This window comes from Oncorhynchus tshawytscha, linkage group LG10 (genome assembly GCF_018296145.1).
Source record: "Oncorhynchus tshawytscha isolate Ot180627B linkage group LG10, Otsh_v2.0, whole genome shotgun sequence".
Taxonomy (NCBI): Eukaryota; Metazoa; Chordata; class Actinopteri; order Salmoniformes; family Salmonidae; genus Oncorhynchus; species Oncorhynchus tshawytscha.
In genome coordinates this window covers 19,630,679-19,643,069 of record NC_056438.1, presented here as the reverse complement: position 1 = coordinate 19,643,069, position 12,391 = coordinate 19,630,679, and the positions used below count along the sequence as shown (strand labels likewise).

The following is a 12,391-nucleotide window of genomic DNA, read 5'->3' as shown; positions in this document are numbered from 1 at the left end:
TTCAGACTGTATGCAGACTGTATTCGACTATTAGACTGTATTCAGACTGTATGCAGACTGTATTAGACTATTAGACTGTATGCAGACTGTATTAGACTCTTAAACTGTATTCAGACTGTATTCAGACTGTATTACACTGTATTAGACTATTAGACTGTATTCAGACTGTATTCAGACTGTATTAAGACTGTATTAGACTATTAAACTGTATTCAGACTGTGTTCAGACTGTATTCTGACTGTATTCCGACTGTATTCAGACTGTATTACACTGTATTAGACTATTAGACTGTATTCAGACTGTATTCAGACTGTATTACACTGTATTAGACTATTAGACTGTATTCAGACTGTATTCAGACTGTATTACACTGTATTAGACTATTAGACTGTATTCAGACTGTATTCAGACTATATTCAGACTGTATTCAAACTGTATTAGACTATTAGACTGTATTCAGACTGTATTCAAACTGTATTAGACTATTAGACTGTATTCAGACTGTATTCAAACTGTATTAGACTATTAGAGTGTATTCAGACTGTATTCAGACTGTATTTAGACTGTATTCAAACTGTATTAGACTGTAGTACACAGTATTTAGATTAGAGGTCGACCGATTATGATTTTCCAACGCTGATACCGATTATTGGAGGACCCAAAAAAGTCGATACCGAGTAATCGGCCAATTTATTTATTTATTTGTAATAATGACAATTACAACAATACTGAATGCACACTTATTTTAACTTAATGTAATACATCAATAAAATCAATTTACCCTCAAATAAATAATTAAACATGTTCAATTTGGTTTAAATAATGTAAAAACAAGGTGTTGGAGAAGAAAGTAAAAGTTATAGGACTATTTCTCTCTATACCATTTGTATTTCATATACCTTTGACTATTGGATGTTCTTATAGGCACTTTAGTATTGCCAGTGTAACAGTATAGCTTCCGTCCCTCTCCTCACTCCTACCTGGGCTCGAACCAGGAACACAACGACGACAACAGCCACCCTCGAAGCAGCGTTACCCATGCAGAGCAAGGAGAACAACCACTCCAAGTCTCAGAGCGAGTGACGTTTGAAATGCTATTAGCGCGCACCCCGCTAACTAGCTAGCCATTTCACATCGATTACACCAGCCTAATCTCGGGAGTTGATAGGCTTGAAGTCATAAACAGCTGCTGGCAAAACTCAGTAAAGTGCTGTTTGAATGTATGCTTACGAGCCTGCTGCTGCCTACTATCACTCAGTCAGACTGCTCTATCAAATCATAGACTTAGTTATAACATGATAACACACAGAAATACGAGCCTTAGGTCATTAATTTGGCCGAATCCGGAAACTATCATCTCGAAAACAAAACTTTTGTTCTTTCAGTGAAATACGGAACCGTTCCGTATTTTATCTAAGGGCTGGCATCCATTAGTCTAAATATTCCTGTTACATTGCACAACCTTCAATGTTATGTCATAATTACGTAAAATTCTGGCAAATTAGGCTGCCCAAACTGTTGCATACACACTGACTCTGTGTGCAATGAACGCAAGAGAAGTGACACAATTTCACCTGGTTAATATTGCCTGCTAACCTGGATTTCTTTTAGCTAAATATACAGGTTTAAAAATATATACTTCTGTGTATTGATTTTAAGAAAGGCATTAATATTTATGGTTAGGTACACATTGGAGCAACGATATGCACCGCATCGATTATATGCAACACAGGACACGATAGATAAACTAGTAATATCATCAACCATGTGTAGTTAACTAGTGATTATGATTGATTGTTTTTCATAAGATAAGTTTAATGCCAGCTAGCAACTTACCTTGGCTTACTGCATTCGCGTAACAGGCAGTCTCCTCGTGGAGTGCAATGTAATCAGGTGGTTAGAGCGTTGGACTAGTTAACTGTAAGGTTGCAAGATTGAATCCCCCGAGCTGACAAGGTAAAAATCTGTTGTTCTGCCCCTGAACAAGGCCGTTAACCCACCGTTCCTAGGCCGTCATTGAAAATAAGAATGTGTTCTTAACTGACTTGCCTAGTTAAATTAAGATTAAATAAAGGTGTAATTAATTTTGGTGTCCAAAAATACCGATTTCTGATTGTTATGAAAACTTGAAATCGGCCCTAATTAATCGGCCATTCCGATTAATCGGTCGACCTCTAATTCAGATTGTATCAGACAGTATTCAGACTGTATCAGACTGTATTCAAACTGTATTAGACTGTATTCGACAGTATTCAAACTGCATCAGACTGTATTCAAACTGTATCAGACTGTATTAGACTGTATTATTCTGTATCAGACTGTATTAGACAGTATTCAAACTGTATCAGACTGTATTAGACTGTATCAGACTGTATCAGACTGTATTCAAACTGTATCAGACTGTATTAGACTGTATTAGACAGTATTCAGACTGTATCAGACTGTATTCAAACTGTATCAGACTGTATGAGACAGTATTCAGACTGTATCAAACTGTATTCAGACTGTATCAGACTATATTAGATTGTATTCAGACTGTATTAGACTGTATCAGACTGTATTCAGACTGTATCAGACTGTATTAGACTGTATCAGACTGTATTAGACAGTATTCAGACTGTATCAGACTGTATTCAGACTGTATCAGACAATATTCAGACGTAATGGCTGCATCAATAGTTGTGCATTATAGATGGAGTAGGGTGCCATTTACCTGTTATACTATATCTGGAACTGGTCTGGTCGGAGAAAGACTTGGACACACATACAGAAGCAGACACACAGGCAGACAGGCTACACACAGACACACACACACACACGATACACCCACGATACACACTTGTCTAAAGCTCTACTCTGGCACAGACTGTGCCGGCTGATTGAGGTTGACTGTGGTATTATTTCATTAATTCAGTTTTTCAACTTGGTCGTCTTTCCCTCCCTTCTATTTTTCGTCGGAGGAAGAGGGTGGCGTCCTCGAGTGCTCTACAAATCCCCATCACTGCTGATCATTGTCTCAATTACTCATCCGTCGCTCCCTCCTTCTTTCCCTCCCTCTCTCCCTCTTTCCCTCCCTCTTTCCCTCCCTCTTTCCCTCCCTTGCTCCCTCCCTCCCTATCATTCCATTCCTGTTCTCTCTCCTCTCTCAGCTCATCCCAAGTTACTCTGTGTCCACTCCTCCACCCCCAAACCGCATCGTCACATTCCTTCTTTTCTTCTCCTGCTATTTCTCGTTCTCTCTCTTTTCCTGTGTTCCAAAGTGATGTGGTTAAGACTAAAGAGCATGCTACTGCTACTTTCATAATCCCTCTCTTTTATCTTTCTCTTTTCTTTGTGTTCTTTTGAACCATTACCATAAGTGACCACAGCTTAAAGTCGTCTCTTTTCACCTCCCTCTCTCTTCCTCTCTCTCACGCTATGTCTATCACTTCTCATAGTCTACTGCCTCAGTCATGTCAGCAACAGCTTGTCATAAACGATCAGTGTCTCTCTCCTCCCTCTCTCTGCGTTCCCTTGCTCTTATGATCTCAGTGTCTTCTTCGTTAAACTCCCCAAAGCGATCATTTCCCTTCTTCTCTTCCCCTCAATCCTTTTCCAGCCTTTCAGTCCTTTTTTTCAGTCCTTTACCTCCATCTGTGCCCCTTTCTCTCCCCTCCATTGTGTTTCTCCTCTCCTCCCATTCAGCCGGTCTCTCCTTTCTCCCCCTCATCGTCTCAAGCATCTCTCCACCGTTCTCTTTGCTCTCCTCTCCATCCCTCCATCTTGATGTCCTTGCCCTCTGCTGATCTCTCTCTCTCTCTCTCTCTCTCTCTCTCTCTCTCTCCTCCTTTTACACTTCCCAACGCTCACAGGCTGGCAGGAGAGACGGAGGGATGGAGAGGTGTGATGAGTTAGGCTCTCTTCTTTCACACCTCTCTCTGGCTCTCCCTTGCTCCCTTATCTCCTCTCCGTCCAACACCTTAGTCTGTAGCCTCAAGCCAAAGAGAGACAAACATGGAGGGAGGGATGTATTTTTGAGGGAGGAAAGCAAAGGTCTGCCCTTGAGGCTTGAACCAAAAGAGAGGGAGGCGAGAGGTAGAAAGAGAGAGGAGAGAAAGAGAAGGGAAGGGTGTGCACAGGCATTTCGCTACTCCCACAATAACATCTGCTAAACACTTGTATGTGACAATATTTTTTTTAAAGTAATAATAATAATAATTAAAACATTAAAAAATTAAATTTGCTCTCATCCTTTCTCTTCATGCCTCGCCCCTCTCTTCCCTCAATAAATTATTTTAGACTATGGATTACATTAGTCTGTACCAATTTGTGCCATTTTGTATCCTCTCTGTTCTCCCCACCTGCACTCCCCCATCTTCTCACCTCTCTTACCCACCCCTCTTCCGGCCTGAACAGTTCTCTAATGAGCAGAGCCTGTTTGGTGGTTCTTTTGGTAAACTTGGATAAAAGCATGGTGATTGCAACACCAGGGTTGTGGGTTCAAATACCAAAATGTTTACTTAACACAAGTAAATTGCTTTGGATAAAATCATCTGCTAAATGACCACACTGCAGTACTGTTCCATTACTTATTGCAGATGTCCATTTCTCCATTTTATATCACGAATCATAAACTTTGATTATCGTCCCTTCGTCATAATAATAATATCATCGTCATCTAGTCTGGAGCTACAAGCCCATCTCTCTGTCCTCCAGTGTGTTGGTCCAGTCTACATAGTATACTTCTATATCAGGGCAGTTTATTGAAGTTAATTAGTTTGTATTAGTGACTGAGTCCACAGAGCTCAGTCAGTAGGCTGTTAAATGAGATCCTCTGGGCCGAGACCTTAGCACCTATTAAAAGCCTCCCATCTTGTAGGACTGTGACATTTCACGGCTTCTGTGTGAGTTTAATCACTACGCCTGCAAATGTCACTCATGTTTTGGTTGGGTAGAATGGTTTGGCTGTATGAATGGGAGGCATTGTGAAAGGAAGATTGGAGTTATTGTATGTGTGTGCATAAGTGCGTGTGTACATGCATTTGTTTGTGTGTGTGCACGTGTGTGTGTGACACTCCTCCTAATGTGTTCTATGTTCTTCCCCCTCCAGCCACGTCAGATGGGACGCGCCAGGGTCTGGAGAGTATGAGGGGAGGAGTGTGTGCCACGCAGGGCATGAAAGTGGTCCTTAAAGTGGGACAGAGTGAGTACTGACACACACACGCAGTGAAAAACACCGGCTGCTATATTCTCCTCAGAGTGTATTAGAATATAGTAGCCTGTTGATTCGAGGCAGAGATCTGGAGGAGAGGAGCATCCAGGATCACACAGCTCTAATGAGGCCTGTTGACTTCACTCACTAACACTCTGAACACCACTATTCCCTCTGATACTGGCTCCCTATGCCCACTCACACCAACTAGTTCTCACAGTCTCACGTCAGAATGATGTTTCTCAAAAGTGTTTAAGGTAAAGTGCAGGCATTCACGCCGAACGGTTAAGGTTAGGGTTGAAGCTCAGGATAGTTTTCAAACAAACATCTCAAAAATAACTTTCTATCACTGGATTCGAACCTGCAACCTTCAGAATCAGAGGCAGATGAGTGAAACCAACTTGAAGGTTACAGCGCTCGCTACTGCTCCTAGTTGCTGGTGTCCATGTCATCTCCCGACGTCCGCAGACCTGGATGGACATCGAATACTGACCTGGCTGCTCCCAGGGTAGGGAGTAGGCTGCTCTTTCTGGGTATCAACACCACTGGTGACTTGGCTCCTCCCAGGGTAGGGAGTAGGCTGCTCTTTCTGGGTATCAACACCACTGGTGACCTGGCTGCTCCCAGGGTAGGGAGTAGGCTGCTCTTTCTGGGTATCAACACCACTGGTGACCTGGCTGCTCTCAGGGTAGGGAGTAGGCTGCTCTTTCTGGGTATCAACACCACTGGTGACCTGGCTCCTCCCAGGGTAGGGAGTAGGCTGCTCTTTCTGGGTATCAACACCACTGGTGACCTGGCTCCTCCCAGGGTAGGGAGTAGGCTGCTCTTTCTGGGTATCAACACCACTGGTGACCTGGCTCCTCCCAGGGTAGGGAGTAGGCTGCTCTTTCTGGGTATCAACACCACTGGTGCAGCTCCTGGCTCTGTATATATACCGTGGCGAGGAAAGGGTCTCTATTGGCCCTGCTAATGACTACTGCTGCGGTTGCCCTTGGGTGACAGAGAGAGGCCAAAGTCATACTTTCTCTTCGATACACATTATCATACTTGGTTGTAAACACACAAATAAATACAGCGGTCAGTAGAATTTTACACACAGATACACACACTAGGTCAGTTCTGTGTCGGTTCGATTATTCAACAATTCTCACGGTTTAGATTATTTGGGTTGAAGGCTGTAACAGCACAGAATAAAACAGTGAATGAATGTCCCATGATGGTAGTGACTGTCCATTACTGCTTATCACTTACTAACCATCATTTATTCACTTTACTTTACTTTAATAAAATACTATAGTTGTTGAGTATATTACATTTGTTTTATTGATGACTTTATTATTTCATTCCAAGTCATTGTCTCATCTCTATAGAGCTGCTACCTATGTTTTCTGACAAAAACACTATTTTGTAGTTCTTCAAAGTAAATAATGCATACTTTTATGACTGCTGAGTACCAACTATCATACTTAGATCATGTATTTTCAGGTAGAGATGCCTCACGAAGCAACAGCTGCTCTCACAATCGTGTATTCTGACTCTTCTGTAGCAGGCGTACAAAAAACACAGACCGGACAAGTAGATGCGCAATGGATTGTGGTCATTGTAGTTAATTACCACATTTATGTGGTAAACTATGTAGAATATTGGCCTGTTGGAAACTACAACTCCCTACTACATCAAACAATTCAGGCTGGATCTGTGCAATGTCCATATTGAGCTCACAGAAAAACTAAATGGAACTCAAATAATTGAACCAACTTCAATTAGTTTAAAAACGGATAAATAACTCACATTTCGGTTAATCGCTCAGCACTAATACACACACAAATAATACATTTTTACCCACATAGGCATTCTCATTGAACACCCCACCCATTCATCCCTCGTTCCTCTACCCCACCCCACAAGCATACGTACACCCGTCCGCACGCACGCACGCACGCACGCACGCACACACACACACACACACACACACACACACACACACACACACACACACACACACACACACACACACACACACACACACACACACACACACACACACACACACACACACACACACACACACACACACACACACACACACACACACACACACACACACACACATACACACACACACACACACACACACACACACACACACTCACACACACACACTCCTCATAATATAATCCACTCCCTCCTCTCTCCCACACATTTCCCCAACAGTGTTATCTGCTCTGTGTGTTGTTGTGCGTATTGTGGAAGCTCTTATCCTGAGAGGGAAGTGCTGCTGCTGTCTCTATCTCTCCATCATTCTCCACACACAGCCCACCCAGAGGAGATGCATAGCACTCCCTCTATATCTACTTTATTTCTTTCTCTCGCTCGCTCTCTCTTTCTTTCATTGCTGGTTCAATGAAAACCGGCATCATTGACTCTCTTTCACCTTTCTTGTTCTCCCCTTGCTCTCTGTTTCTCCCCCTCCCTTTTTCTTTCTTTCTTTCACTCAAGCCCTCCCTCCCTCCCTCCCTCCCTCCCTCCCTCCCTCCCTCCCTCCCTCCCTCCCTCCCTCCCTCCCTCCCTCCCTCCCTCCCTCCCTCCCTCCCTCCCTCCCCCCCCTCCCTCCCCCCTCCCCCCCCCCTCCCCACCCATCTTCTTTGCTCCTTTCACCCCCACTCTCTCCCTCAATACCTCCCTCTCCCCCCACCCCACGCCATCCTCCTTGCCCACTCTCTCTCTCTCTTTCTCTCTCGCCACTCCTTTCTCTCCTCCTCACCCCATCTCTCCTTCTCTCTCTCCTCTCTTTCTCCCTCTCTCTCTCACTCCCTCTCTCTCCCCCGCTCTCTCCTCTCTCTCGTCCTCTCTCCTTCTCTTCCTCTGCTCTCTGTGTTATATGTTGTGTGTCTGAAAGGTCATGTCTGCTCTGGTCGTCGTCTTAATAAACACTGTGCCACCGCATAGAGATCCCTGATGAGATGGAGCACTGCTCAGCTCTGCTCTGATACACACACACACACACACACACACACACACACACACACACACACACACACACACACACACACACACACACACACACACACACACACACACACACACACACACCTACACAGTTTTAGAAACGTACACTTTCTGAGAAACATACACACAGTCTCTCTTTCTCTCTCTCTCTCGTCTTTCCTACACACACACTGGAGTCCACCCTCAGCAGCCCCAGCAGTCATATTGATCCAAACTCCCCTCATGCCAAGTTCTGATTGGCTGTCTTTCATCAGAGGGCCCGTTGACCAATAATACCTGCCACTGTGTATGAACCTCCGTAAATGTCAGTTAGTGTAGAATTATAGCTCTGCACATAGACTGTGTGTCTGCGTGTGTGTCTGTACATTGTGCAGTCTCTGTGTACTCAGCACAATAGGGACGTTTATTATGTCCCCCTCAGTAAATCTATATGGGACTCTGTCATAGCCATGGCTAGAGGATATTAAGTGTCCTAAATGGCACCCTATTCCCTTTATAGTGCACTACTGTTGACCAGAGCCCATAGGGACGCAGACTAGCACTTCAGTGGAGCTGTTCCCTGTCTGACAGATGGGATGGTGTGGTAATTGGAGATGATGGGCTTTTATTACAGTTTTATATTCATTGTGGTCATTTTACAAATGGAAACTCTTTAAGTATCCTATTTTAATCTCGTTGGATAGCTCTTTTGGAAAATGACGTTGGAGGACGATCAATATTTAGTTTCATTTAATGGGCCCCAGAGGCGTTGCATTAGCACCACAGAGATCTTATTATTGGTGTACCTGTTTTGAGGTTGTGTTATCTTGACCGGGGTATACCCCTGTTTTTTTCTGCTAGACCCCTATGGACTGCCCCCGAAACCTGCCAAACCAGACCAAAGCGCGGGCCGCACCAACACCAGAAATACAGGTAAGAGGGGTGTGGAAGAGCTTACACACTTACACTGTCATGAGGACAGACTTCAACCAAAAAGACAAAAAAGCGAGTGAGTAGAGAGAGGAAGGAAGCGACAGAGAATGAGGGACGGTAAAAAAACGACAGATGGAGGATACGAGCCAGCAACATCTGTGGGGTCTCTATTAATTCCATCCCTCCATCGCTCTCATCCCTCTCTCTGTCCATCCACTCCTTTCCTCTCCTTCCCTCAGAGCTAAGTGGCGCAGGCGAGGAACGACAGCACTAATAGCTACCCGGAGAGGGGGGAGTAGGGGGGAGACCGGGGGCGCAATTTGAAAGAGTTATTATGGTCGTTAGTTTGGGCGGCCTGGTTTCTGTTGGTCCGCGGAGAGAAGAGAGGAGAGGAAAATTATAAATCTGAGCAGAGAGAGAGAGGAGAGGGAGATAGAGGAGGGGAAAGAGGACAGGAGAGGAGAGGTGTGGAGGGTAGCTGATGCGTGAGGAGAGAAGAGGAAGATGAAAGGATAGGAGAGGAGAGGGATGTTGCCTCATGGCAGGGAGCTTGTTGACCTGTTCTTTGTGTGCTGGGTTGTTCTGTCCCAGACACATAATCTGTGTCCCAAACTAAACCCTAGTCCCTATACAGTGCACTACTTTTGACCAGGGCCCATAGGGCTTTAATCAAAGGTAGTGCACTATGTAGGGAATAGGATGCCATTTGGGATGCTGCCACGCAGGCCATTTCTCTAGTGTGAAGTGTAAATGAGAGAACTGATGAGAGTAATGGAGAAAGCACGGAAGACAGAAAAGGGGAGTGAGAAGGGAAGAAGATGGCTTTAGCTGTTGAAAGAGAAAGAGGATAAACACTGAAAAGGGAAGAGAAGCGAGAGGGAGGGACACTAGATGGCTGTACTGTTGAATAGGAAAGAGACAGAGAGTGGGGAGGGAGGGGGAGGGAGAACGAGGGAATATGAGGATAATAGAGAGAGCTGGTGAAAGGAGTAGGAGGTAATGGAGAGAGATGTTTGGGTAATGGAGGGATGGAGGGAACGAGAGGGGAAGGGAGGGAAGAAAGCGAGAGGGGGAGAGTGGAATTGGCGACTAGTATTAGCGTTTTGCCTCTCTGTCAGTCAGTCAGTTAGTCCTGTGTACGCGGTAGGGGAGCTCGCAATAGGGGGTGATGAAAGGGCGAGCCGAGGGGGGGGATGTTATTATGTCCACAATGACCCAGAGAGAGGGAGAGCCACAGAGTGAGGGGAAGACGAGATGAGAGAAGAGAGGGAGGAGAGAGAAAATGAGTGGGGAATGTGCCAAGAATAATGATAACCCAATCCCACTGCCGCGCTTCGCATTACCACTCTAAACGCTACCAGCACCAACGTTCGCACGGGCAACACGACCACTCCTCACAGGGGTCCCAAACCCACCAGACACCTGCTGGGCCGTAACCGTACATGCGGTCGGACCGTGCGGTTGGGACCAGGTTCCAACCAGGCAGCTTCACCGTGTGGTCTCAAGCTATAGAGACCCAGATAACTTCCCAAATGGCACCATATTCCCTATATAGTGCACTACTGTTGACCAGAGTCCTGCACAACGCCCTATGGGCCCTGGTCAGAAGTAGTGCACTACATAGGGAATAGGGTGCCATATGGGACACCGCATAAACCACCCAACCATTTGGGCTCCTTCATGTGGATAGCGCTAATGCTACGTAAAACAGCGTTGTTAGGCTTAAGGGATGTAGCGCTACCTTGATCCACACACTGTAGGTTGCTGTGGCTTCAAGCCAGAGCCAGCCTCTCAGTAGGCCTCTCCACAGGCACAGAGGAACATTCCAAACACTCTTATATCCAATGCCATCCACTTATTCATGTGGATAGACAGACCACATATGGTCACGGTCACATTGGCTGCATTTTTGCTGCATTCCTCCTGGTGTAGCCTTTCGTGTTCGTGCCACTATAACTGAAGGGAGACTGTTAGTCACCTTGCTGTGGTGTAGACTGTTTATTGGCGCGTAGTATGTACATGTAAGAGGTTACACTCTGAAAAGGCACGTTGCCAAAACCTTGGTTCCACCACCTGAGTTTTAGTACATAAAGAGTTTATAGAACATAATATTAGAACGTTGGACTTTCTTGTCGTTATTCACAAAAGTAATTTAATTACTGTACTGCATTCGTTTTGAAACACGTTACCCCCAACTAGGGATTAGCATGGGTAACCGGGATCCCAGGATACACACACATTCAATGACAGGACCCTGGGAATGACATTTTCCACAATGTCACAATAACGCAGCAGCAAATTAGCAAAAAATGAAATAGCACATTATCCAAACAGCCTACTCGGAGTACACTCTGTGTCGAGATAGCCTACTCGGAGTACACTCTGTGTCGAGATAGCCTACTCGGAGTACACTCTGTGTCGAGATAGCCTACTCGGAGTACACTCTGTGTCGAGATAGCCTACTCGGAGTACACTCTGTGTCGAGATAGCCTACTCGGAGTACACTCTGTGTCGAGATAGCCTACTCGGAGTACACTCTGTGTCGAGATAGCCTACTCGGAGTACACTCTGTGTCGAGATAGCCTACTCATTTGAGTACACTCTGTGTCGAGATAGCCTACTCGGAGTACACTCTGTGTCGAGATAGCCTACTCGGAGTACACTCTGTGTCGAGATAGCCTACTCGGAGTACACTCTGTGTCGAGATAGCCTACTCGGAGTACACTCTGTGTCGAGATAGCCTACTCGGAGTACACTCTGTGTCGAGATAGCCTACTGCTGAAATGCGCTGAATTAGTTGAGGAACATGAGAATGCTCGGAATTTATGAACGACCTGTTTCGCAATTCACAACAATGTCATTGGTGATCAAAGATAGAGTAACTATCTTGACTAAATATCAGTTTCATTTGCTCTGTGATCTTCACATGGTGGCACAGCACCCCTCTTATTTGGGGAGAACCCTGGCATAGTGACTTGGTTTTCAGTGCTTTAAATGGCCACTTCAAATTTTTGCAGTATTTCGTGGGATAAATATGAATGAATCCAGTATTGAAACTTGGCCTATTTCGGGAAAATATTTATCCCTACAACCAACACTGAACATATGAAATGTAAAAGGTTAGTGAAATTGAAAGAGATATTTTGGGATTTTGGCAATGAGGGCAATTATCTGCTTCCTTCAAACTGCACACAGACAAAAAGGGTATCCAGGAGTTCATCTGACTCTGGGGAAGTAGATAAAGGGCCTCATTGACAAAATCACAAAGTATCCTTTTAA

The 12,391-nt window shown here is 44.9% G+C and overlaps 1 protein-coding gene across 1 annotated transcript in view; it reads left to right on the top strand.

The window, feature by feature from the left end:
- The window catches only part of LOC112237824 (ephrin-B2), a 110,356-nt gene that overhangs the window by 92,543 nt on the left and 5,422 nt on the right, over window positions 1–12,391 (top strand). Inside the window, exons 3-4 of the mRNA XM_042328294.1 lie at window positions 5,090–5,182; window positions 9,041–9,112. Coding sequence (XP_042184228.1) covers window positions 5,090–5,182; window positions 9,041–9,112 — 165 coding nt within the window. The remainder of the gene's footprint in view (window positions 1–5,089; window positions 5,183–9,040; window positions 9,113–12,391) is intronic.